Raw genomic sequence first — 23,406 nt, 5'->3', positions numbered from 1 at the left:
TAAAAAATAATTTATGTATGAAAAAAATTAAAATATACCTTTGACTTACTAGAAGGATATATACCCTACGTGAATTATTTTAAAATTAAATGTCAAAAATATAAATTTAAAACTATTTTTTCGCTTTCGTTAGATAAAAGGTATATGTGAGTTTCTTTTGTACGATAGGGGTATATGTGAGTTATTTGTATAACGGTAAGGTATATATAAGTCACTTTGATAACGAGAGTTTATCAATTCTAAATGACAAAGTTAAGGGTATATCAAACCTCTTTTCCCTTATTATAGTATCTATCCTAAACAATAAAAGCATATTAGACGGTAACATATTTTTCATTTGTATTAGCAAATCTAGACAAAGTTGCATTTCCTGTAGACCGTAGAAATAGGCAGGCCGGGTTCGATTATACGGCAATTAAAGTAAGGAAAAGTTGCATAAATACATAATTTAAGATATCATGATTTTTAAAATTTTTTATCATTTAAAGAAAAGGAAAAAGGGTCAGATATACCCTTTATTTTTGTCATTTAGAGCTAATATACTAACGAGAAAATCGAATCGAAAATCGAATCAAACTGAAATCGAAAATAACCCAACCAATGGTTTGGCTTGACTTGGTTTGATATTAGAAAAAAAATCTGACTATATTTGGATTGGTTTGGTTTAAACTAAAAAGAGTCAACCCGAGACCAAACCAACATATATATATATATATATATAATTTTTAAAATTTATATTATGCATAAAAGTATTTACTTTGATGTAATTTCTAAATATTACTTATAAGTTTTCATAAATTTTATCTTTTAATATATTTTTTCAAGTTTTTTGAAATTTAGAATTTTGAATTGTTCAAAAAAGGTTATAGTCCATAGATATTAATAACTCTAATAAAGCTCAATTCCAAATCAAATCAATACTAATGCTAACAAAAAAAAATTAATTCAACACTAATAATGACAATAATGTTAAATATTTGTTCTTTAGTTTTACATTGGTTTATACATTTAAAATACATAACATAATTTTAATTTTCTCTAATGTTTAATAATGTAATTAATACTTATTAGACTTATTTTAGCATGCTTTAGTACTTTTAAATTATGATCATTTTCATTATGACTTATCAATTTGCAATATTTATTTTATAAGATTTCATTATTATTTTTTATTGAATATATTAGTGTCATCACTCATCTCATATTTTATAATATTTTCATAAGAAACACCTTAGATAGTTGTATTTTAGTTGGACTAAAGTAATATTTGGAACACATATTAATTATATGTTTGTATGAATATTTAACCGAAAAATCCAAATATCCAAAAAAATCCAAGGTTTATTAGTTTGGTTTGATTTAAAAATTTAAAAATTCGACACAAATGGGTTGGTTTGATATTTGAAAAATCCGAGCCAACCCGAAAAACCCGAGTCTTATTTGGTTTGGTTTATAAATTTAAAAATTTAACATAAATTGTTTGGTTTGATATTTGAAAAATTCAAACAAACACGGTCAAGTATACCCCTTCCCCTTGTTATGAAAGTGACTCATATATATCCCACTATTACACAAATGACTCACATATACCATTTTCTTCTAACGGAAGTGGAAAAAAAATTAAATTAGTTTTTAAATTTTTTCATTGAAAAAAAAGAAGATAATCCACGTGGGGGTATATTTGATCCTTCTCACACATTTTTTTTGACTATTTTTATTCATCGACTAATTTGAATTCATTATTTTGATGGTCAAATTTATTTTTTTCACTTAGTTTCTTGTAAAATTTATTATGGATGCCCCAAATATATTTTTTTTACCAATATAAAAACTAAATTACAAAACAGCCGCAAAAAAAATTTATTTTTTAAAACTTTTTAATCTTTTTTCTTTCACACTTTTTTTCTTTTTATTTCTCTTATTTTACACTTAAGAATGAATGAGAAAATTAAATAAGAATAAAAACTCAAATAATAACAATTAAAGAAGTCAAAAAATAATTATGTGCGGAAAAGATCTATCACGACCCAACCCACCGGGCCGTGCGGGCACCCACTCTAACACCTAAGTAGGAGAACCCTCATAACCCATTAGTTAAAACATGCGGAAAATTAACGAAAACAAAGATAAAAGAAAGTCATAGGGTTTTCATAAACAAAACCTTTTAAACAATTTCGGGTTAAAATCTGTAAAGTAACTAACACCCCCAAGAATCTAGTCTAAACAGGTACAAGAGCTACTAAGAGTAGAAACTGGACAAAATAAATAAAAGACACAGCTCCCACCATGCGGAAGGAAAAGTAAAAGCTGTTGGAGAGTTCTTGATCTTCATCTAAGGAAACATTATCAACCTGCATCCAGACTATGTCAAAAAGGCATAGCAAGAGTAGTATCAGTACAAACCATACATACTAGTAGACGTCATCGATCAACCCGACGCCCACCACATAACATAAGAAATAACAGAACATGCAATAAATCACTCGCTTCTCCACCTTTTCCCTCTCTTGAAAACCTTGGAATTACACTAGGACTCTAACTAATAAACACCCTATTGGTCAACCTACTTACTAGGTTCTTGATCATAGCCTAAACATTCTAACACAGAATAATCCCCGACACAATTACAAGCATTCCGACTAACCGCTCCCGTCATACCCTTACTACCTCTTCATATTACCCTGCCAAGGCCACATAGTACATACATCAAGCTTTCTAGCTACTACCCACAACCCATTCCTCCAAAGTGAAATCCACCTAAGCAATGTCATCACGAACACTACCCCCACTCCCCGTCATCACAACACATGAACAACCCTTGCTATCAATTATACGACCCTTGAACCAATGGCTTTTCCATTTCATTTGAAAACACAATACGCAACAAGTTTACTCAACACAAAGAACAATCACATATAAGTTCTCCTAAACATATAGCCTTTTCGGGGAATTACAATATAATTTATCATTATGAAACACATTCACTTTCACGATTCTTAAATATCACAGTTCAATCAAGTCATTGGTCCTCTCATGGAATCCAAACCCAAACGGTTAGCATACCGAAATGTGGTACCCGATTCAATGCTTATGCCGGAACGTGGCAACCGATCCAAATTAGTGTGTCGGAACGCAACACCCTATCCATTCACAAGCAACAATCACAATCACAAGTGTATCACCAGAACCATACAACAAGAGTGATTTACACCATATAATTCTTCGTTCACATTATTTACATTAGGGTGATCAACAAGCTTCGTTCACATACCTACACGTATTATAATGAAGCAAGAACAAGCCCACAACACACAATCATAGAATCACACCATCCCAATGAACTACTCATCGACATATATCAGGTAAGCATTAATTCAACCATGCTTAGCCCTAGTTCATCATCTAATGCTTCTTCCTAGGATTTAATCATATTTCGTTCGGTGCACGAAGGCCTACGCATAAATCCTACCGTTGTTTTACATGTATTACGCAGTGGGAACATATTTATAACTACTCAATTCATAAAACCTAGCCTACTTGGGCGCCAAACAACTGCACAGAGGAATTGCAGGTAATTTTTTGGTTTTTCAAACGACATGATGGTGAATTTGGTCAAGAATCCGCAAGATATCGCCATCCTCACGCTAAAAATCTCCTTCTCCTTACTTCCCAAGCTTAGAGCAACTTTCTTAGGGTTTCTAGGGTGTTTTACGACTAATTTAGGTATTTTAGGAAGAAGGAGAAAATAAGATTTCTCGTTATTTACATTCTGTCTTGCCTATCCCGCTCTGGCGCCAACTTACCCCGCCCTGGCACCGCTAGGATGGCCCGCCTTGGCAGGACAGTGGCCTAGAATTTCTCGAATTTTGCTTATCCTAATTAATGACGGTTTGGGTCATTACAAGATCAAATACATGACTGTAAAAAATAAAATTATTAAAATAAATTATTTTTTTCATTTTTTGTAACAGTAGAGGTATGTGAGTCATTTTGTAACGATAGGGCATATGTGCACCATTTTTGTAACGAGTGGTATATCAACTCATGACAAAGTTGAGAGGTATATCAGACCTTTTTCCCTAAAAAAAATTACAAAACTTCCCTCTCGGATACATCTTTATCCCATCTTGGATACATCCTTATCCCCTCTCAGATACAACCTTATCCCTTCTCGGATACATTTTTATCCTCTCTCGAATACATCTCTTCCATTAAATAATGCAGCATTTGCAATGTATCACACAACCAAAGAATGTATTTGAGAGCAATAAAAAATTTAATTTTTATTGTAATTGGGGAAACTTTCAGAATATGATATAATTAGCCCCCAAATGTATGATATTTATGTAAAATGGCACCTCAATTTTTCCTAAAATTATATGTTTTATATATATATATATATATAAATATATTAATTATTTTTTAAAAATCATGTACTATCAAATTTAAAAAGAAACTTTTGGGTTAAGAATTCATTTAGAATCTTTTACCTTTTAATGTAGTAACATTGCCGCCATTAAGAAATGAAATAATTATTAGGTAATTGTAGTATCTTACGCGATTATTTCTTTTATTACCTAATTAATATCTTGACATCTAACATGAATCCATATTATTATTCTATATTTACATTTTTTACTTCCTCTTTCACTATTTTAATTGAATATTTTGAAGTCTCCCAAACAGTTAATCCTTCTGCATTGCAAAATCTATTGTTGTCTATTTACAAAAAGATCAAAATTTGATTTTTAGCGTCTTCTTCAAAATTTCAAGCATTGCAACAAATTATCATTATATTGAAGCAACACAACACTATTTTGATATCATTATACCAACTTATCAAAGATATTTAGTACTTTTGTGGGTAATAGGACGTCTGCATAATTAAAGTATCTTTTTGAAAATTCGGAACAACTTCAGGTGTCACTTTATGTCTTTTTTCTCTATTTCTTTCAATGAAAGTTTGTATTGTTTACATTCTCACTTCATAAGGTATGCGTACATCTTACCTTCTCCAGACTCCATTTGTAATAATACATAGGATATGTTATTGTTATTATTATCATTAAATTTATATATGTCAACTAATAAAAATAATTAAAATCTCTCAATAAAATTTGATTTTAAGGTCCAAACTTTGTTAAGTGAACGATAACAATAGAATCAGAACCCAAGTCTATCTACCACTTTCTGAACAAAAATTTCTCCATCTCACCTTTTAATACAACATATAGTTGTAGTGAAACTCTAAGGGTGACTCACTAGTGAAACTAGTAAAGCATTTGTTTTAAACCCCTAAAATATCAAGGCCCTAAATTTTTTTAATAATTAATATTATAATTTTATTTTCACTTAATATAATGTTGAAGATGTTTTTTTAAACAAAAAGGATTCAAAATTTATATTCCAAAAAGAGAGAATTATTGAAAACACACCCCTAAACTCGAATTATGAGTTTCATTCCTAAGCTATTAACAACCTTAAACACCCCTTTAATTTGCTTGACTAACTAAACTTAAATACACACCACAATCTTGCAACATGAGTGAAATACATCCTAAATTCTCGCCAAGTTTAAGGGTGTTTTCAACACTTCTCTCGGATTTTTATTAAGAGCTTCATGATCCTACAAGAGTTTGAGACCACTTGCTAGGTTATATTATAGACCGGTGGTGTATCTAAGTTTAGTTAGTCAAATAGATGAGTGTTATTAAGGCTGTCAATAGTTCGAGGATGAAACTAATAATTTGCGTCAAGTTCAAGAGTGTTTTCAATACTTCAAAAGAGAAACTATTTATGTTTTATCAAAAATACTCTAGAACTTTATATTATATAAATCAAATCTTTGTATTAAAAATCAAATTTTTGCAATAATATCCAACATACTGTATTTCAAACACATAACTAACTTTTATTGACTAGAACTAGTCCTTAGCTTTACATAAATACTAGAACAAAATTAGGAAAATTAGGACCCAATCTAATACAAGTTTTTCATTAAAATTTAGAATCATAAACTCCTCTTTCTTTTTTTCCTACACATTAATTTCAAATTTGCAATTCGAAAAGTATTTAAGAAGATGTTGTTAACTGAAAATAAATATTTAATAAAATGAATAATATAAAAAATATATAATCATTATCCATCTCTACACATTTGAAATATAATAAATTCTAAAAATATATATGTATAAATTTTAGTTAAAGTTTTGTAGGCTTGCAATATTTTCATCTCTCACTCTTGTAATAGCAATTAGGGAGATACTTCTTTGCAACATTGTTCTTTCTTGGCAGAATGGTCTGGTGGACCCTTGTACTTGTATCTATTTGTATTGTGAACACTTATACTTATCCTTTTGTCATCTGGACCCCTGAACCCATCCAAACTCAACATTTTAAACACTTTTTTTGATGTGGTATGGAGCGTGTTGCACAAACACGTACACGTTGGCCAAAAAGAAAAAAAATAATCCACGTATGATATTATATTCCACGTGGCAAATGACTCACCTTAAACTAAGAATAGTCCTAACTCCGGCGAAATTTTTCAAACCTTCGCGACTTTTACACTTCTCCTCTTCTCCTCTTCTCTTCTCCTCTCCGCGACGTTCATCTGTGATTTTCCTCCAAACCTTCGCTCAGTTGAAGCTCAGTTCCACTCCGATTTTCGTTGTAAGTTCTTGCCTTTTGCGTTAGTTCTGATCTTTTTCATTTTCTCGCGCGTATCTGTTTGATTTTAGGGTCGATTGTCATTCGATTTTCTGAAATTTTTTGGGGATTTTACTTTGGTTTAGATGTAATATTAGTGTAATATGCTTTCTTAGTTGATGTATGACTTTGAGTGACTTCAATGGCATATTTCGTGAATTCGAGTAGATTCTAGGGTTTATTCGTAAAATCCCAATTTCAACTAAAATTAATATTTTATTTCTGGTCAATTGTCTTGGGTATTGATAGTGTTAGTTGAGCATTATTACATCAATTACAGTCATGGTAAGTTAATGGCTTTAACTGTTACAACAATTCATTATTTCCTTAAAAAAATTAGGGATTTTTGTGTTACAGTCATGGTAAGTTTATGGTTTAACTGTAGTTATTATTTTTGACTTTACAGGCATCGTAAGGTCATGGCTTTAACTATAGTGACACTTCAATTTCACTATGGGGGCTGTTTTGTATCTAATCCTACTTTAAGGTATGTCAATGGAATCAGTAGTGTTGAAAAGATTAATATAGATGTAGATGAGTTGCATATTATGTTATTTCATAAAATAGCAATGGAATTGGGTGTTGAAAATGTTGAGACATTTGGATGTAGAGTCAACAAGAAGGGTGTTTTTTACATGTTAAATACTGATTCTGATGTTTTAAACTTTCTGAATGGTTTGAAGGGTGCTGATTTTGTTGATGTATATGTTGTACATCCCATTAGTATACCTTTAGTTGTAGAGGAGATACTTGTATTGCCTAGCACTAATGCTGATGTGTCCTCATCTCCACAACAAGATAATGCTGATGTGTCCTCCTCCCCACACAAAAATAGGGCTGATCTGTCATCCTCCCCACAAATAGATAGGGCTGATGTGTCTTCATCTCAACCATTTGATGAAAATGAAAATAGGGATTTAAACCAAAATCAGCCCCTTTTAGTTGAAGAGCAGTCCCCTTTAGTTGAAGAACAAGCCCCTGCCCCTAGAGTTGAAGAACATTCTGATTCTGATTCACTCTATGATATTGATGAAAATATTGATGATTTGAGTGATTTGGATGAGGAGTTGCTTCAAGCTAGGCAGTCTAATATTCAAGAACAAGTTAAAGAAAAGACTGCTAGAGTAAATCTAGATGAGATACCATCTGGTCCTGTAGGTATAGATGCTGGTTTTGAAGACATTTATAAGGAGAAGAGGGGGAGATTTGAAGGCAATTTGGGTGGTGATGACCCTTATTTTGATAGCTCAGATCCTGGTAGTGACATTAGTGAAGATGAAGGGGATCCTGTTGAGAATGATGAAGTGGTAGATCTAGCACCTAGGAAGGAAAGTACAAAGATCTACTTTGATCCAACTGCTAAAAAGGTTTTATTTCAACTGTATATGGTATTTTTGAATCACATAGAGTTCAGGGAGGCACTGCAAACTTACTCTATTCAGAAGGGTGTTAATATTAAGTTGAAACCTAATGAGAAGGAAAGGATAAGGGCAAAGTGTAATAAAAAAGGTTGTCCTTGGCATATTCTTGGAAGTATTGATGGTAACACTGGAAATTTCAGTGTTAAAACATATTTTCCTGTCCATAAGTGTTTTAAAAGAACAAGAAACAAACTGTGTACCCCCATTTGGATTAGTAAACATTACAAGGAGAGGATTATGAGTGAGCCTACCATCAAACTACATCAGATTCAGTTTTTGATACAAAAGCAATATGGTTTGTATGTTAGTAAGACAAGTTGTAGAAAGGCAAAACTGAGAGTTATGAATGAACATATGGGAGATTTCAGAGAGGAGTTTGCTAGGTTGTATGATTATGCTGAGCAATTAAAGACCACAAATCCTGGAACTACTGTATCTATTAGGACATCCAAGAACACAATTCCAGGAAAAGAGGTGTTTATGAGCATCTATATTTGTCTTGGTTCCTTAAAAATTGGATGGAAAGAAGGGTGTAGAAGGATTATTGGTTTAGATGGTGCATTTCTTAAAAGTGTATGTAAAGGTGAATTGTTATCTTGCATTTCCAAAGATGGAAATAATCAGATGTACCCTATAGCATGGGCAGTAGTTGATAAAGAAACCAAGGACACATGGTCTTGGTTTCTCAAGTGCATCAAACATGATTTGGAGCTTACAGAAGGTGAAGGACTAACAGTGATGTCTGATATGCAAAAGGTATTACTATATTATTTGTTAAATTTATTTCTTCATTTTTGGAGTAATTAATATTTAACATTGTTGTATGTCAAATGTTCTTTATTTGACAGGGTCTTCATCTTGCACTTATTGATGTATTGCCAAATGCTGAAATTAGATGGTGTGCTAGGCATATATGGGCAAACTGGAAGAAAGACTGGAGGGGTGAAGAAAGGAGAAGAAAATTCTGGCAGGTTGCCAGGGCATCATTTGAGGTACTTTTACAGTCCAAACTTGATGACTTGAGTGAGTTAGGAGTAGGCATTGTAGAAGCTTTGTTAAAGTATAACAAAGAAGCATGGTGTAGGGCATATTTTAAAGAACATAGCAAGTGTGATGTGGTTGAGAACAACATGTGTGAGACTTTCAACAGTTGGATTTTAGGTGCTAGGTTCAAATCAATAATCACTATGCTAGAGGAAATAAGAGTCAAAGTTATGGAAAGAATGAATCACATGAGAGAATTTTCAGAAAAATGGATTACTGATGTAGCACCAATGGCTATGGATATTCTTAGAAAAAATGCTGAAATTGCAGATAATTGTGAGGTAAAGTTTAATGGTGATCTTGGCTTTGAGATTCATGATCCACCATATAAACATGTTGTTGACCTAAGAAAGAAGGTGTGTAGTTGTAGGTCATGGCAATTAAAGGGAATTCCTTGTGGTCATGCACTTACAGCAATTCATTATAAGGATTGGGTTGTTGATACATTTGTTGATCACTGGTATAAGAAGGAAACATACTTGAAAGCATATAATAGGTTTATTCAACCTATGACAAACATGAAGATGTGGCCAAAAAGTGATAGACCAGCCATTGAACCACCTGAAATTACAGCTATGCCAGGAAGACCAGGAAAAAATAGAAGAAAAGATAGTGATGAGCCAGTTAAGAAGAAGTTTGGAAAGGCTACAAGGAAGGGAAGAAAAATGAAATGTTCTGTGTGTAAGACTTTTGGACATAACAAGAAAGGATGTCCAACTCTGGTAAGTTGTGCTTTAATGTCTCTTTGTTACTGAATTTTACTCTTGTTATACTTTTGACTTTAAAATATGTTTGTAGAAAAATGTTGCTGCTGGAACAGGTGCTGCAACTTCAAATGTTGCTGCTGGAACAAGTGTTGCAAGTGCTGCAACTGCTGGAAGCCAGTCAAGTGTAAATGCAGGTCCAAGTGCAGGTTGCACTCCAAGTGCAGGTCCAAGTGCAGGTCCAAGTGCATGTCCAAGTGCAGGTCCAAGTGCAGGTTGCACTCCAAGTGCAGGTCTAATTAGTGCTCAACAATCAACTTCTAGTGCAGGTGGCCAAAAAAGAAAGACTAGCACAGCTTTGAGAGGTGGTGCAACTCTTGCATATAAGAAACCAAGACCAAAAAAAGCAAAGACAACTGGTTATGGTCTCTTATTTGGATCAGGTGGCAGTGTAACTGCGAGGGTATGTATTTTATCATTTAAACACATTAAATTGCTTTAATTGATATTAGCTCATCTTTAAGTTAAGATTTTTGTTGTTCTCTCAGTCTGGAAATACTGATAGGGTATTACATAGTGCTACATTGTCAAGTTCAACTCCTACCAATATTGATCTTGGTTACAAACCCAATGGACTAAGGTGGAAGGGAAGAGCTGCAATTACTCAAAGGCAGCTACGGGAGGAGAGTTACAGAAGCACTCAAGGCACACCAAGCACTCAAGGCACACATTAGATTTCACTTGGTTTAGCTTAATGACTTGATCCCAACTAACTTTATTTTGATTAATGACTTGATCCCAATTGTTTTGGTTATGCTATTAGGAAGACTTTGTTTTTGTATATGAATGGCGCCTACATGAATTTGTGTTATGTTGCTATTAGGAAGACTTTGTTTTTCTGTATGAATTTGTGTTTGAATGAAGTTGCTATTTAGATTTCTAAAGCAAATGCAGTCCATTTCATTATCAAATAACACCTAGTACAAATTAATATATCTTAAAAATAACGGCTACAAACCAAATAACAACAATCACAATAACAGTGATATCAATACTAGTGTTTGATCCTTGTCTTCCTTGCCTTCCTTGTCTTCTATGTCTTCTATGTCTTCCTTGTCTTCCTTGTCTTCCTTGCCCTGAACTCGTTGATGGATTCTTAGTGTTGTATTGTTCTTGGCATGTTGAATCATTTGCATCAGCCCATCGGAAGAATCCACACCCATTACCGGATGAATATTTTTGGCAACCCCAAAACATTCTTCCAGGATTAGTTGGTGTTCTTGATGTCTTTAGTTCAGCATATATTCCACAGTAGCAACATCGAACCGTCATTGTGAAGACCAACAAAATCAAACCAACAAAAATACAATAGAACCACACAAAAAAAAAAGATGAAACAAAAATACAATAGAATCACACACAAAAAAAAGATGAGTAGATCGAAGGAAAAAATAAAGGCACCAAAAATAAAAGAGAAAAAAATTTGAAAAGACAAAATCGAGAAAAAGAGGAGAAAAAAGCTCAAATTTGTCCAACAATGGTGTTTGAGTGAAAATAAAGAAGAAAGATGGCCTTTAAAGGTCAAAATCTGACCGTTACTTTATTTTTAAGGCATCTCACGCTCTTACCTTGTGTGTATCACACGCTCCATGTGGAGTCTTTCCACATAGGATGCCACATCAAAAAAAGTGTTTAAAATGTTGAGTTTGGATGGGTTCAGGGGTCCAGATGACAAAAGGATAAGTATAAGGGTTCACAATACAAATAGATACAACTACAAGGGTCCACCAGACCATTCTGCCTTCTTTCTTTTATGTACAAGTTGTGTAGGCCACTAATCTGATTAGTTTGCAAGCACGAAAAAAAATGACTAATGCTTACTTGCTATGTCTGAAGTGATTGCACTTGTTGAGTCCTAAGTGACTGTAGACAAGAACTGAAACATGCAAGAGAAATGTGTAGGAGCATGTGCATTCACACCTATTGAGTATTATTTTGATGATATAACTGTCATACAAAATATGTATTTTTCATAAGATTTTTAGCAAAATAATTTTATCTCGATCCCAAATTTTCCGTCACATTTTTTTTCTATCCCCTAAAAACATTACATTTGTCTCTTATGTTCCATTTTTTCTTTACATTTTATCACTTATCTAGTGCTTTTGTAATCTTTTCTTCTAATTTTTTTTTTTTTACATTTTTATTTCAGAATAGAGCGTGTTAGAATTGTTGTTAATACAAGATGTTTTCTAGACCTTATAAAGTTGGGATTTCTGAAGATTATTAATTAAGCAGGGAGTGTGAATTCCTTCAACCTTTTTAATCCTATGAAATAATGAATTAACTTAAGTGGTATGAATTCAGATTACTTGACAATTATAACTTACATTGTCTGAGTGATCTTTACCTTTTTTTTAATCCTTTATTGATGGATTTGGGAAGAGAGTGGGGGTAAGAGGAAAAAAAAATAGGAATATGATGGATCGAACCTTGCATTTAGAGAATGTACGTAACTCATACTTGTGTGAGGTAGAGAACTTGTTTCCGATAGAGCCTTGAGTCAAGATAACCATTTTCAAAAACAAGTTTAAGAAAGAGTGAAGAAACAATAATAAAAAGGAAAGTATCTAAACAAAAAATAGTAGGATAAGCAAAGATAACACAAGAATAATATTCATAGTATTGATAAGGAGAAGAGGGAGCAGAGCAGGTGCTTCAACTAGAACCATGTTGTAGCACAAAAAAGAGAGAAATCCCCGATAGGCCGATATGGCGTCTTGTGGCGGATAGATTAATTTTATCCTTTATTTCAACATAAGTGTAACGAACAAGCAATTGCAAAGGGGAGTACTTGCCGTCAACGGCGGACCTAGGATTTCGTTCAAGTGGTTCAAGTTACAAATAACCACGGCGACAGTCAGTAATAATGATTATCATTTTTTTTCCATTATATCCTTAACAAGTTATTTTAAGGTGATATTCCTAACAAAAAATATACTCTATTAAATTTTTATCTGCTTCCAAGAAAATTTTCCACATATTTTCAATTTAACAAGCAACTTGTTACTCTTATATATAAGACTAAAACAATAACAATTTTAAAAATCATAAATAAATAAATGCACTAACCTAACTTTCGTGTATACCAAGTAAAAAGGAAAATAAATACACGATTTGTATACTACAAAAAATTAAACTAACACTCTGTTTCGATTATTGTTACCCATTGTTTCATAATGTATTGTATTGTATTGTACTCTATTGTACTGTACTGTATGATAGATACAATGTTTGGCTAGACTGTATTGTTTGTTATTGTTTAATAATATTTTAATTGTTTGGTTTGATTGTATAGTACTGTATTGTAATTTATAAATTTACTAAAATATCCTTAATTATTCTAGGGTAGGAGGTTTGACTAGAATTAAATAATATAAGGAAAAGGGTAAAATAGTATTTTGAAATATTATGTAAAGATATAATTGGAAAAAGAAATTAAGTAACAATGGAAACACACCAAATCGGTTGTTCCATAAAATAGGAGTTTTCATTGTTAAGTATTACTCCCTCGTTTCATAATAGTTGATCATCTTACTAAAATTAGTTGTTTCATATTAGTTGTCCACCTTACTAAATCAAGAAAGCATTAATCTATTTTTTCATATATTACCCTTGTAATTAATTTTTTTTTGAAAGTGTTCAAATTTATTTGTAAAATTCTCAAGAAGTTTTTAAGAGGTGGCTTAGTAAAATTATTTTTCTTATTTATGATTTCTTAATATGTGTGTAAAAAGCAAAATGATAAAATAAGATTGGATTGGAGAGCATATTTAAAAACTATAAACATATTGTCTAAATTATTGACAATTTTAAATAATTCTCAAATACAACCATAAAAAGAAAACTTAACTAATAAATTTAGAATAATACTATTGTTATTTCACATGAACTAGAAGTCTAGGACTACAAAACAATTGTCTACATTTATTAGTTAATTTTAAAAAGAAAAAGTATTTGGAAAATACAAAAGAGAACAAAAAAACGCAAAAAATTATGCTTTGACTGGGGATCGAACATGTTGGATTCGAAGGGTGAAATTGAACCCATTCACCACTGATCCACGTCATTCATTGGGTGAAAAGTGGCTTCATTTTATTTATAAACACAACTTTACAAATAATTTATATATGTATAAAACAAAAAAATTCGATGGAGTGTCCTAAAATAAAATTTATTCCTTCAAGCCGCTACTAAGAGAGACGATTCGTATATGTATAACTCTTTAGCATTTCGTACACTTCTAATTTCAAGAATATTCATGAGCATTCAAGTGTCCTGAAACAACATCACGATTCAAGTTTCACTAGCTTTCAAAGAAAGAAACATCAACGGGAGCTAGTGTGAATGTCAGCCATTGTGGTGGAATTCACCATCCTATGAGCACATTTGATTAATATCAGAGAAATAACGACATAGGAGCAATCTCATCATAAGTTAACAGTTTAAGCTATATGCATCAAAAACTTATGTTAGCATGTTATACTATAGTCGGGCGTCCACTTCCATCAGGCTTTGATATAAACAAATATACTGAGAAAAACTAAAGTGATCTGAAAGATATCTAAGGCATATAATCAAGATGCTCGAACAGAACATGACTCTGCAAGACACGTACGGGAAAGAGAATGCATTTGCTGTTAGCCAAAATTTACCTTAAAAAAAGCCTCTTTTGTACAGATTGTTCAATAATAAAGAGAAGTTATACACAAAATTGTTTTGTTCTAATACAAGGGGCAGGATCAGAAGGTTGCCAATGTGTTACTTTATACGGAGTAATATAATTCTAATCAAAAGATGAATAATAATCAACATCTTTCCACTAGCTTTCTTCTCCTCTTGTTGTTCAACAGTTTCATTGGTTTCAGCTCTGTACTATTGCATAGATCAACAAGGTTGAGTTCCTTCCTCTTCCTCTGATGAACATTATTATTATCAGATGAAAGGAAAGGATGATTCAACAACAGATCAGCTGTCCATCGAGAATGCGGATCCCTATCAACGCACTTATTCAGAAAATCTTCTGCCTGTTTGGACATCTTGTCGTCGTGCAACTCCGGTGATTGCATTCCAATTTTGCACAAAAGATGAAGAGGATCAGTGCAATCCCACACTTTCTTCCCAGTAATCATCTCAAAAACAGTGCATCCGAAAGCCCAAATATCAGCCGGAGTTCCATATTCATCATCAAGCACTGATTCTGGTGCCATATACATTGGCGTTCCCCTAAGCTTTCTTTTCTTATCCTCATTACCTACCTTGCTTGCGAATCCAAAATCCGCAATTTTGGCCCTTTTTTCAGTACCCACGAGTAGAATATTGTGCGGTTTGATATCACCATGAACAAAACCCCTTCCATGAACAACCCTAAGCCCCAATAGAATTGATTTTGAGTACTTTTTTACCTCAAAATCCGGCAATCCTGATTTTTTACCAATTCGATGAGCTAAACTTCCACCAATAGCATATTCCAGTAATATATTATAGAGAATATCGCCATCTTCTTCAGTGACATCCGCTCCAAAACAGCGAATAATTTGGGAACAATCTTGAAATTCGTTGAGAAATTCTCTCTCCCTCTGTAACGATTTGGAACAGGAAAACAGAGAAGATTTGACAGCGATGGAGAAATTGTTGTGTGTAGTTGCTAAAGTGACAATACCTTCAGCGCCTTTTCCTATAGTTCTTCCTCTGCTCCATCTAATGGAAGCCATTGAATCTATGTATGTTTTTTGTTAGGTAATTGGGGTTTTTATATACCTTTATAATAGGGACGGCGTGATTCCTAATCCTACCAAGATTGCGCCGACCGCGTTACTTCTAAATTTTTTCCTCTTTTTCTCCTAATACATAGTTTTAACTTTAGGCAACTTATGAACCACTTTTTTCTAAGAATAAGACACAAGTATTTCCTAGGCTATAATTGAAATTTTAGATACACTAAAATTTAATGAGGGTCATATTATCGCTAAATTCATTTTTTTCGTATTTTTGTGTTGACGTGCCACCTTCAACCATTCAAGTTGATTGTGTTTGTACACACTCGTCTGCATGTGTGCAAATATTTTTTTTTAAAAAAATCTTATTTTCTTTATCTTGTATTTAAATTAAGTTAATACACATTTTTTTTACCTTCATTCATTGTTTTTACTCTTTTATTTTTCTATTGATTTTATTTTCTCTGTCTTTCATTTTGATTTGATTTCAAATTTAATTCCAAATGTCTTGTATTTAAAACAAGTTAATTTTGAACGAATATCATAATAAGTGAAGAAAATCAAATAAAACATAATTAAAGAACACTTTAAAACTATAATTTTTTAAAAATACACATAATTTTTTTAAAATAATTAAAAGTGAAAAGATAATAAATTAAAAAAAGTTTTGAAGTGAAAAAGAAATTAAAATAAATATTTTACAAAGAAATAAAAATAATTAAATATATATAATTTTTAATATCAATAAGTATGTGTACTAACTAATTGTAAAGTTACTAATCAAAAAATGACACGTGTCCAATTTGTGCACTCAACACTTGCCTTCAAGAGAGTGTGCACACTCTCTATGCCATGTCAGTGTTTGTGGTGTATTTATTCCATTTTAAAATAGTTTAGGGGTTAATAGGACCCTAGTTAAGTTTGACGGATCTCTGAAATTTCGATTATAGTCTAAAGAATACTTATGCCTTATCTCATTTTAATACTATATTATCTTTATTTAGCGAAACACTCAATTTATACCGAGTTTGTCAACTCAAAACTCAAAGTTCCTCTCAAACATGAACATTATATCTTTAAATGATAATGTTATATTCTAGGTTTTGATGAATCAGCAAACTAAGGTGCAAAGGGCATGGTCCTCAGAACTCTCATGTTAAAGGTCAGGTCAATTGTGTGCAGTTGTAAAGATGCAGAAACTACAGTGGTTGGTGGGCACTGCAACAGATGTGCGGAGGACACCAGTCATCGACCAATGGCGTATTAACTAGGTTTTTTGTCTCTCTTATTAAATGAACATGTTGACAAGATTAAACCTAGTTTTTGCAATCAAGAAAATACAAAAAGCAAAAGCCATTCTCAAGTAGAAAGTCTTCTCACACGTACAACGAAGGACCTGATTGAGTATTGCATCGTCTTCCGTTGTTGTTTGAGTTTAGTGTCTTGTGCTTTCATATTTGTTGATCTACTCCTATAATATAAATGAGTGTAGATCATTTCATCTTTTGTGATTGTGAGTTGAGTTTGTGGTTAAAGTTAGTGATCAAGTGGTATTTGTAGTGAAGTCTCTACTATCTAGAGGTAGTTGATATACTGGACAATAGAGTTATTGTTTTGTGTCTTGTAATAGAGGAGTTATGAGGTGTGTAGGATTAAGAGTTTAATCCGCCGTACGTACTTGAGTCTATATCGACGTATTGTTTGAAGTTAATGGAGTTTTGAGAAATTTTGTGTGACATGTCGTGGTTTTTTCTTTCTTTTGAGTAAAGAGATTTCCACGTAAAGATTACTCTAATCATTTACTTAAATACTTCTATTACTAGTTTTGTCAAGAGACCTGGTCACTTAACTCATGATGGACTAGTTTTGAGCAAAGAGGCTTCTCATTCATTTATAGTACTTACTACTACTATCATATATCATAAAATTTGGTTTGTGGTTTTATTAATTAGCATTGAAAAGTGTAACACAAAATTAAACATGAAAATGGATAATGCAGAGTTATTGAAAGATAAGCTCCATGAGCATCACAAATTCACCAAATTCAATTCTTCCATCTCTGTTTTCATCAAAGGGCGCAATCATCCTCTGGCAATCCAACACCGATAATTCCAAGAATCCCATCTTCGAAATGACTTTCTCTAATTCATTTGCATCAATGTATCCATCTCCATTTTCATCAAACACGTCAAATGCTTCTTTAACTTCCTCCAAACTAGGTTCTGTTTCATAAAACGAATCGAAAACAACCAATTCTACCTCATCAATATTTTTATCCCCATTTTGGTTGCAAAAATTCATTAGTGTGTCCAATACTAACTCAACATCCTCCTCTAATAGCCCTTCAGTATTGACATTTGCCTTTGATGAAGTTTCAGCATTATCAGGCTTATTAAATGGAGTATTAAAAACGAAAAGAATGGCTCGAAATAACGAAGAAAATTCCTGAGATGTGATTACTAGGCAAAAAATCACATAACTTAATATGGTTGAATTAAAATGATTGAGTGCATCGCCTATCTTGTTGGCCTGAGTTGAAAATGAAAAAATCTTCTCCATGGACTAGTATTAGAATTTTTTTTACCGTAAGAGTTATTAGATTAACAAGTTTTGAGTAATATCAAGTCATGAGATGAATGTAGAAATTTCAGTTCTATATAAAGAGACATTACAAATGAGTTCAATCTTGGTGGAAACTATGGGAAAAGAATGTTGAAAATGTTAATAAGTTTCCTACATAGAAAACAAATGGCATAATACATAAATTTACCCTTTAACTTGGTTTCAACTCTCATTCATGTCCTCCAATATGGATGTGCATATATAGTCCCTTAAATTTGTATAAGATTGAGCAAGTAGATACATGTGTCTTACATAGCGTCCTATGTGGCAATTCACATCCTACATGGCGTCTTACATGTAATATAAAGCCAAACTAAATGATACATTTATGTATCATGCCAAAACAAATTGATAAGTTTTCTTGTTTACATTATTGTTGTTTGTGGGAGATGTACCATCAGTTGGCATATTTTCTTCCTCATAATTTACATCAATAGTACTACGCCTAAATAGGGCACAGACTAAACGTACAAGGAAAAAAGAGCAAAACGTGTTTACTCTGCCTAGATGAAACCTAACATTCCTTGCATGTACTTATTCGTATTGAGGTTTTTAATTTATTATTAATAATAACGTTAAACACTTTGTCTAGTAGTATAAATTTGAGGGGGGGAAATTGAATATTACACGGAGAAATTAACGAATTTAAGTGGAAAAAAGGAATTTTGAGGGAAACCAACATTGTGAAGAAGGCTTCGTTCTTACTTTAAGGGAAGGAAGTTTCACAGAAAATATTGGAGTTGCTTCCAAGAAAATACTTACCCGCCCTGCGAATATTTATATCAAATATATGATATTCTTAGAAAAACACTCAAGACTAAATTTAAAAATAAAATAAAAAAAAAATATATATATATACTATCAAATAATTTAATATTATCACGTAAGCTAAAAGATGTACAAAATTATAGAAAAAAAAATGAGTTTGGAGGTAATGGGACCTTAGTTTAGTTAAGGTATCTCTGAGATTTCGGTCATAGTCTAGGGAGTACTTGTGCCAGTGCCTTATCCAAAAGTTAAATAATAATGTTAAAAAACAAACTTAAACTATCTTTTTTTTGCAAGTCTCGTATCTACCCCGACTATTAGTTGTACCCTTTTTCTACATGAAATATCACCAGTTATGTATAAGAACACACTTCCAAACTGATTAAGCCAATTATAAGTTGTTCCCTTTTCCTATCCGAACTATGACCATTGAGGTATGTTTTTCAATACATAGATGGTGATAGTTAAGGTAGAAAAAGAAAATACCTAATTGTTGGAGTGTACAAACTCATGTAAAAAAGTTATAATTCTGATGTGTTTTTGACTATTATCTCTGATCTAACTAGTAACGTTAAGGAACTATATGGAGATTAGAAATACTTACAACTTGTCAAGGTGAAAAGCAAGGTTGGTGATTCTTCTATGTTTAGCCCATTTATCTGCTTCATAGTTCAAGATTCCTTCGTGTAGCAGCTTCGTGATTACAGGGGAAGGCTTCTGGAAAATATTAGTATTCATTAGTGCAAATTAAAAACATGACATAATATATAAATATAACCTTTAACTTGGTCTTATTTCACATGTATATCCTTCAATTTTGGATGTACACAAGTAGACAGTTGAACTTGTATAAAGTTGAACAAGTAGACACACGAGTCCTACGTGGTATAATACACATAGGACATTACGTAGGATACAAATTGCCATGTAGGATGCCACATAAGACGGTATGTTCATTTGTTCAACTTTATGCAAATTTAAGTGTCTACTTACGCACACTCAAAAATGAAGAACATAAATGTAAGTTAAGGCCAAGTCAAAAGACGTATTTATGTATTAAGCCTAACCTGTAAATATCTCACACAAACAAAGTCGCACAAAAATGTTTGTGATGTATACATAATACATCTAACAACAAAGAAATGAGAAATCTTAATAGCTCAGTTGTAGGTTAGGATTTAATTTCTCGCCTTATAATTTCGTCCTCATTTCCCCTTCCCCAGCCGAAAAGTGTCATCGATCTCTAACAATTCAAGCATTCAGATGAATTAGTTGTATGTGAAACATGTTTACTTAAGCTCCGAACAAATCATCTTAGGTGATAGTACTACTGATAAGGTAAAAACTCGAAATCATGCTTGTGATTGATTGACATGCATATTGGATCTAAGAATTTGGAACAATGGACAAGAGAACATCCAACCTTACAAACATGAAATCATCCCTAAACAATGGCCAAAAACATCCCTTAATTATACCTCAAACTTAAATTACATCCTTGTACTACATAAATTAATGAACAAAAATCATCTCTAAACTATCCTCAAAAATTGCAACTTACATCCCTTTGTTAGATTCTGTCTAGAAACTAACAGCTTCAACCAAAAATTGCTACGTCTGTTCTTCACCTTAGCCATGGATCAGTGCATGTGTTGCACCAAATTCAACCGGTCACAACAATTTGTTACTTGATCAATAGAAAATTGGTAATTATTGAGCATATATTTTCTTGAGTGTTGCAAAGGATGCATATATTAGAAGCGTTATAGGCTTGCATTAAAATGAATATTGATAGTACATGTTATTCAAAAAGCAAGTATGATGATGATTGGTGATTCGATGATCAAAATTTTGAGATAATTATATCTTTTTCAATGATACCTGCAAGAGTGGTTGAGTTGGTTGGACAGATGATCCCAAATGGGGGTCATAAGTTCAAAGTCCCCAACATGTTTGCTCGAGCTCGTCATATGAGACTTGCTTAGTATAGTTTACCTCTTCAGTGTGGTTTGCGGGCTATTCCATTGAAGCGGGAGTTATCCTATACACACCTAAATCCTCCTGAAAGATAGTGACTACGAGCTTCTTTGTCAACAACAAAAAAGTATCTATTTCAATGACATTACTATTAGATTAATTCCCTCTTATATAACATGATTTGATCCATTCTACATCTTTTTGCCGATCATAAAATTGTCGGTCAAGACACATAATTTGTAAGACCCATCGAATTTAACGCATGCATTGGTCCATGGCTGAAGTGAAGAACAGATGTAGCAGTTTTTGGTATTGAGGCCGTTAGTTTCTTTGACAGATTCAAACATAGGGATGTAAGTAGCAACTTTTGATGATAGTTTAGGGATGTTTTTTGTTCATTATGTAGTATAAGAATGTAGTTTAAGTTTGAGGTATAAATGAGGGATGTTTTTGGCTATTTACTCTCTAGAGATTTACTTTAGAAAGACATTATTTGGTGATCTTCTTTTTCTTTTTTTAACTTTCTTCTTGGGTTTTGAACAGTGTCTGTAGATGATTTAGGTGACACAAATATGGCAACTGTGAACTTCGTCTGGAGTTTAACTAAGAGTTATTTCACCCTTGGGCTCGTAGGCCTTACGGTCTCTGATTGATATGCTAGTATTGTTCCTGTTGGTGGCATTTCATTTTCAATGTCTCCCACATTTAATCCATATGATGACAGTGAGATCCTTGACTCATAACTACTTATTTTAATTTCCTCTCTTTTAAGTTTTTAATATTTCCTGCTGCGAACAAACATCAAAACTCTAAATCAGGTGTTGTGATGTTATAGTGGAGAAACTTTGTCTACAAAAAATACAACTTCTCCCTCAGCTATGTGGTTGTCTTCAGGTAGCTACTCTTATTTTTGAGTATCTGATATAGCTCCCGTCACTTTCATAGATTTCCAATAGCTTCACCTACAACTAAAAAGCTCCTAGGATTGAGTTTATGCTCTTGCATCCATATAAAGTGTGTAATTAAAACAAGTCATTATTCATGGAAAGATGTACATATATAAATATTGAGTTTATGTAGAACTTATTGTAAAGAGAAAATCCAAAGTAAGATCAAAATCTCTGTTATTTTCATTATGTTTTATGGTGAAATACTCATATTCTTCATTCTTGAACGAGTGAAGTGCATTTGAAACTCTACTTTGTGATACTTTAAGGGTCTTGCTCTTCTTTGAATGTTATGTTCTTGGTGGCCCTTAATTTGAACAGTTAATTTAGTATATCAATCCAAATGTCCTTCCTCCACTTCAAGTTGATTAGCACTATTAACTCATCTTGTTTGACCTGAAAAACAATCTATTTGTCAGTGATCAGTATGACCTTCCCTTGTTTGACATTTTGGTTGGTGAAAGTTATCCCGGATTTTTATCCCAACTAAACATGGGTTAAGCCAGGGATTAGTTATACATTATCCTTCATACCAGACGAGCCCTTAAGATGTTATCTTCTACAACTCTAAGTGGTCTTTGATAAATTGTGCCAGTAAAATTCAATAATGTGGTTCATATAAACACCCTCATCTTTTTTTCGGGTTGGAGCAGATGCCAGTCTATAATAAGTTTTCTTTTTTGTTGTTGGAATTTAAATATGTTCTAATTTTCCCTTAACTATCTTTTGCACCCATTGTCTGATTTGTAGTAGACATACATTTCAGCTCTCCAACTATTCATAAAGAGAAAAATATAAAGAGAATAACGGCCTTACCAGGTGACATGGTAAGTACCTCTCATTATGATGCAGTAGTGATCCCCGAAGGACATTGTTGGGTTGAAGGCGACAATCAGACTTGGAGCTTGGACTCGAGATCCTTTGGCCCTGTACGTTACATATTAATCGATACTGCCCTGCTAATTGAAGAGGAATTTAATATCAAGAGAATCCCATACAGTTAGTAAAGTTAATACAAGGTTACATTAGAACAACTTCAGGTAATGTAGCTAGATCTTATGGTTCAAATTCAAATAAAAGTGAAGACCCTTTAGTGTATAGTGACATTTTAATGTTAGTGTATTTGCAATAAGTTCATTTGATTGACTTGAAAAGGCTTTCGTTTTTCAGATCCATCTGGTTTTGGTTCGTGGAAAGGTTACTCATGTTGTGTGGCCTCCTCAACGGGTTGCTAAAGTTGAAAGAATCACACCAAAGAGCCTGACACCTTTCTAATTCTATTGTAAATAGATCATAATGTGTGGGAGAGAGCGCTTTTGAGAACTGGCGTGTGTGTGAGAGAGAGCATTTTCTGAGACTAGCATAATGTAATACTTCCTATATACCAATTTATATGACACATTTTTCTTTTTAGTTAATTCGTAAAAGAATGACACAT

The 23,406-nt window shown here is 32.7% G+C and overlaps 2 protein-coding genes and 1 pseudogene across 2 annotated transcripts; 1 reads left to right on the top strand and 2 right to left on the bottom strand.

The window, feature by feature from the left end:
• Positions 1–14,586: 14,586 nt before the first annotated feature.
• LOC125873252 (mitogen-activated protein kinase kinase kinase 20-like) lies at positions 14,587–15,665 on the bottom strand. The gene has a single exon (XM_049554151.1). The coding sequence runs from the start codon at positions 15,649–15,651 to the stop codon at positions 14,746–14,748; it is 906 nt and encodes a 301-aa protein (XP_049410108.1). The 5' UTR covers positions 15,652–15,665; the 3' UTR covers positions 14,587–14,745.
• A 1,958-nt stretch (positions 15,666–17,623) lies between these two features.
• On the bottom strand, positions 17,624–18,218 carry LOC125874628 (probable calcium-binding protein CML45). The gene has a single exon (XM_049555593.1). It carries the CDS (start codon positions 18,211–18,213, stop codon positions 17,656–17,658), a length of 558 nt encoding a protein of 185 aa, XP_049411550.1. The 5' UTR covers positions 18,214–18,218; the 3' UTR covers positions 17,624–17,655.
• A 3,375-nt stretch (positions 18,219–21,593) lies between these two features.
• On the top strand, positions 21,594–23,278 carry LOC125873606 (uncharacterized; annotated as a pseudogene).
• Positions 23,279–23,406: the final 128 nt, after the last annotated feature.

This window comes from Solanum stenotomum, chromosome 8 (genome assembly GCF_019186545.1).
Source record: "Solanum stenotomum isolate F172 chromosome 8, ASM1918654v1, whole genome shotgun sequence".
NCBI lineage: Eukaryota > Viridiplantae > Streptophyta > Magnoliopsida > Solanales > Solanaceae > Solanum > Solanum stenotomum.
Note: the sequence above shows the minus strand (reverse complement) of the source record. Positions and strands in the feature narration are given on the sequence as shown.

Bases quoted from the DNA above. Each gene is read 5' to 3' on its own strand.
- LOC125874628 (XM_049555593.1), bottom strand. From the start codon at position 18,213: ATGGAGAAGATTTTTTCATTTTCAACTCAGGCCAACAAGATAGGCGAT.
- LOC125873252 (XM_049554151.1), bottom strand. From the start codon at position 15,651: ATGGCTTCCATTAGATGGAGCAGAGGAAGAACTATAGGAAAAGGCGCT.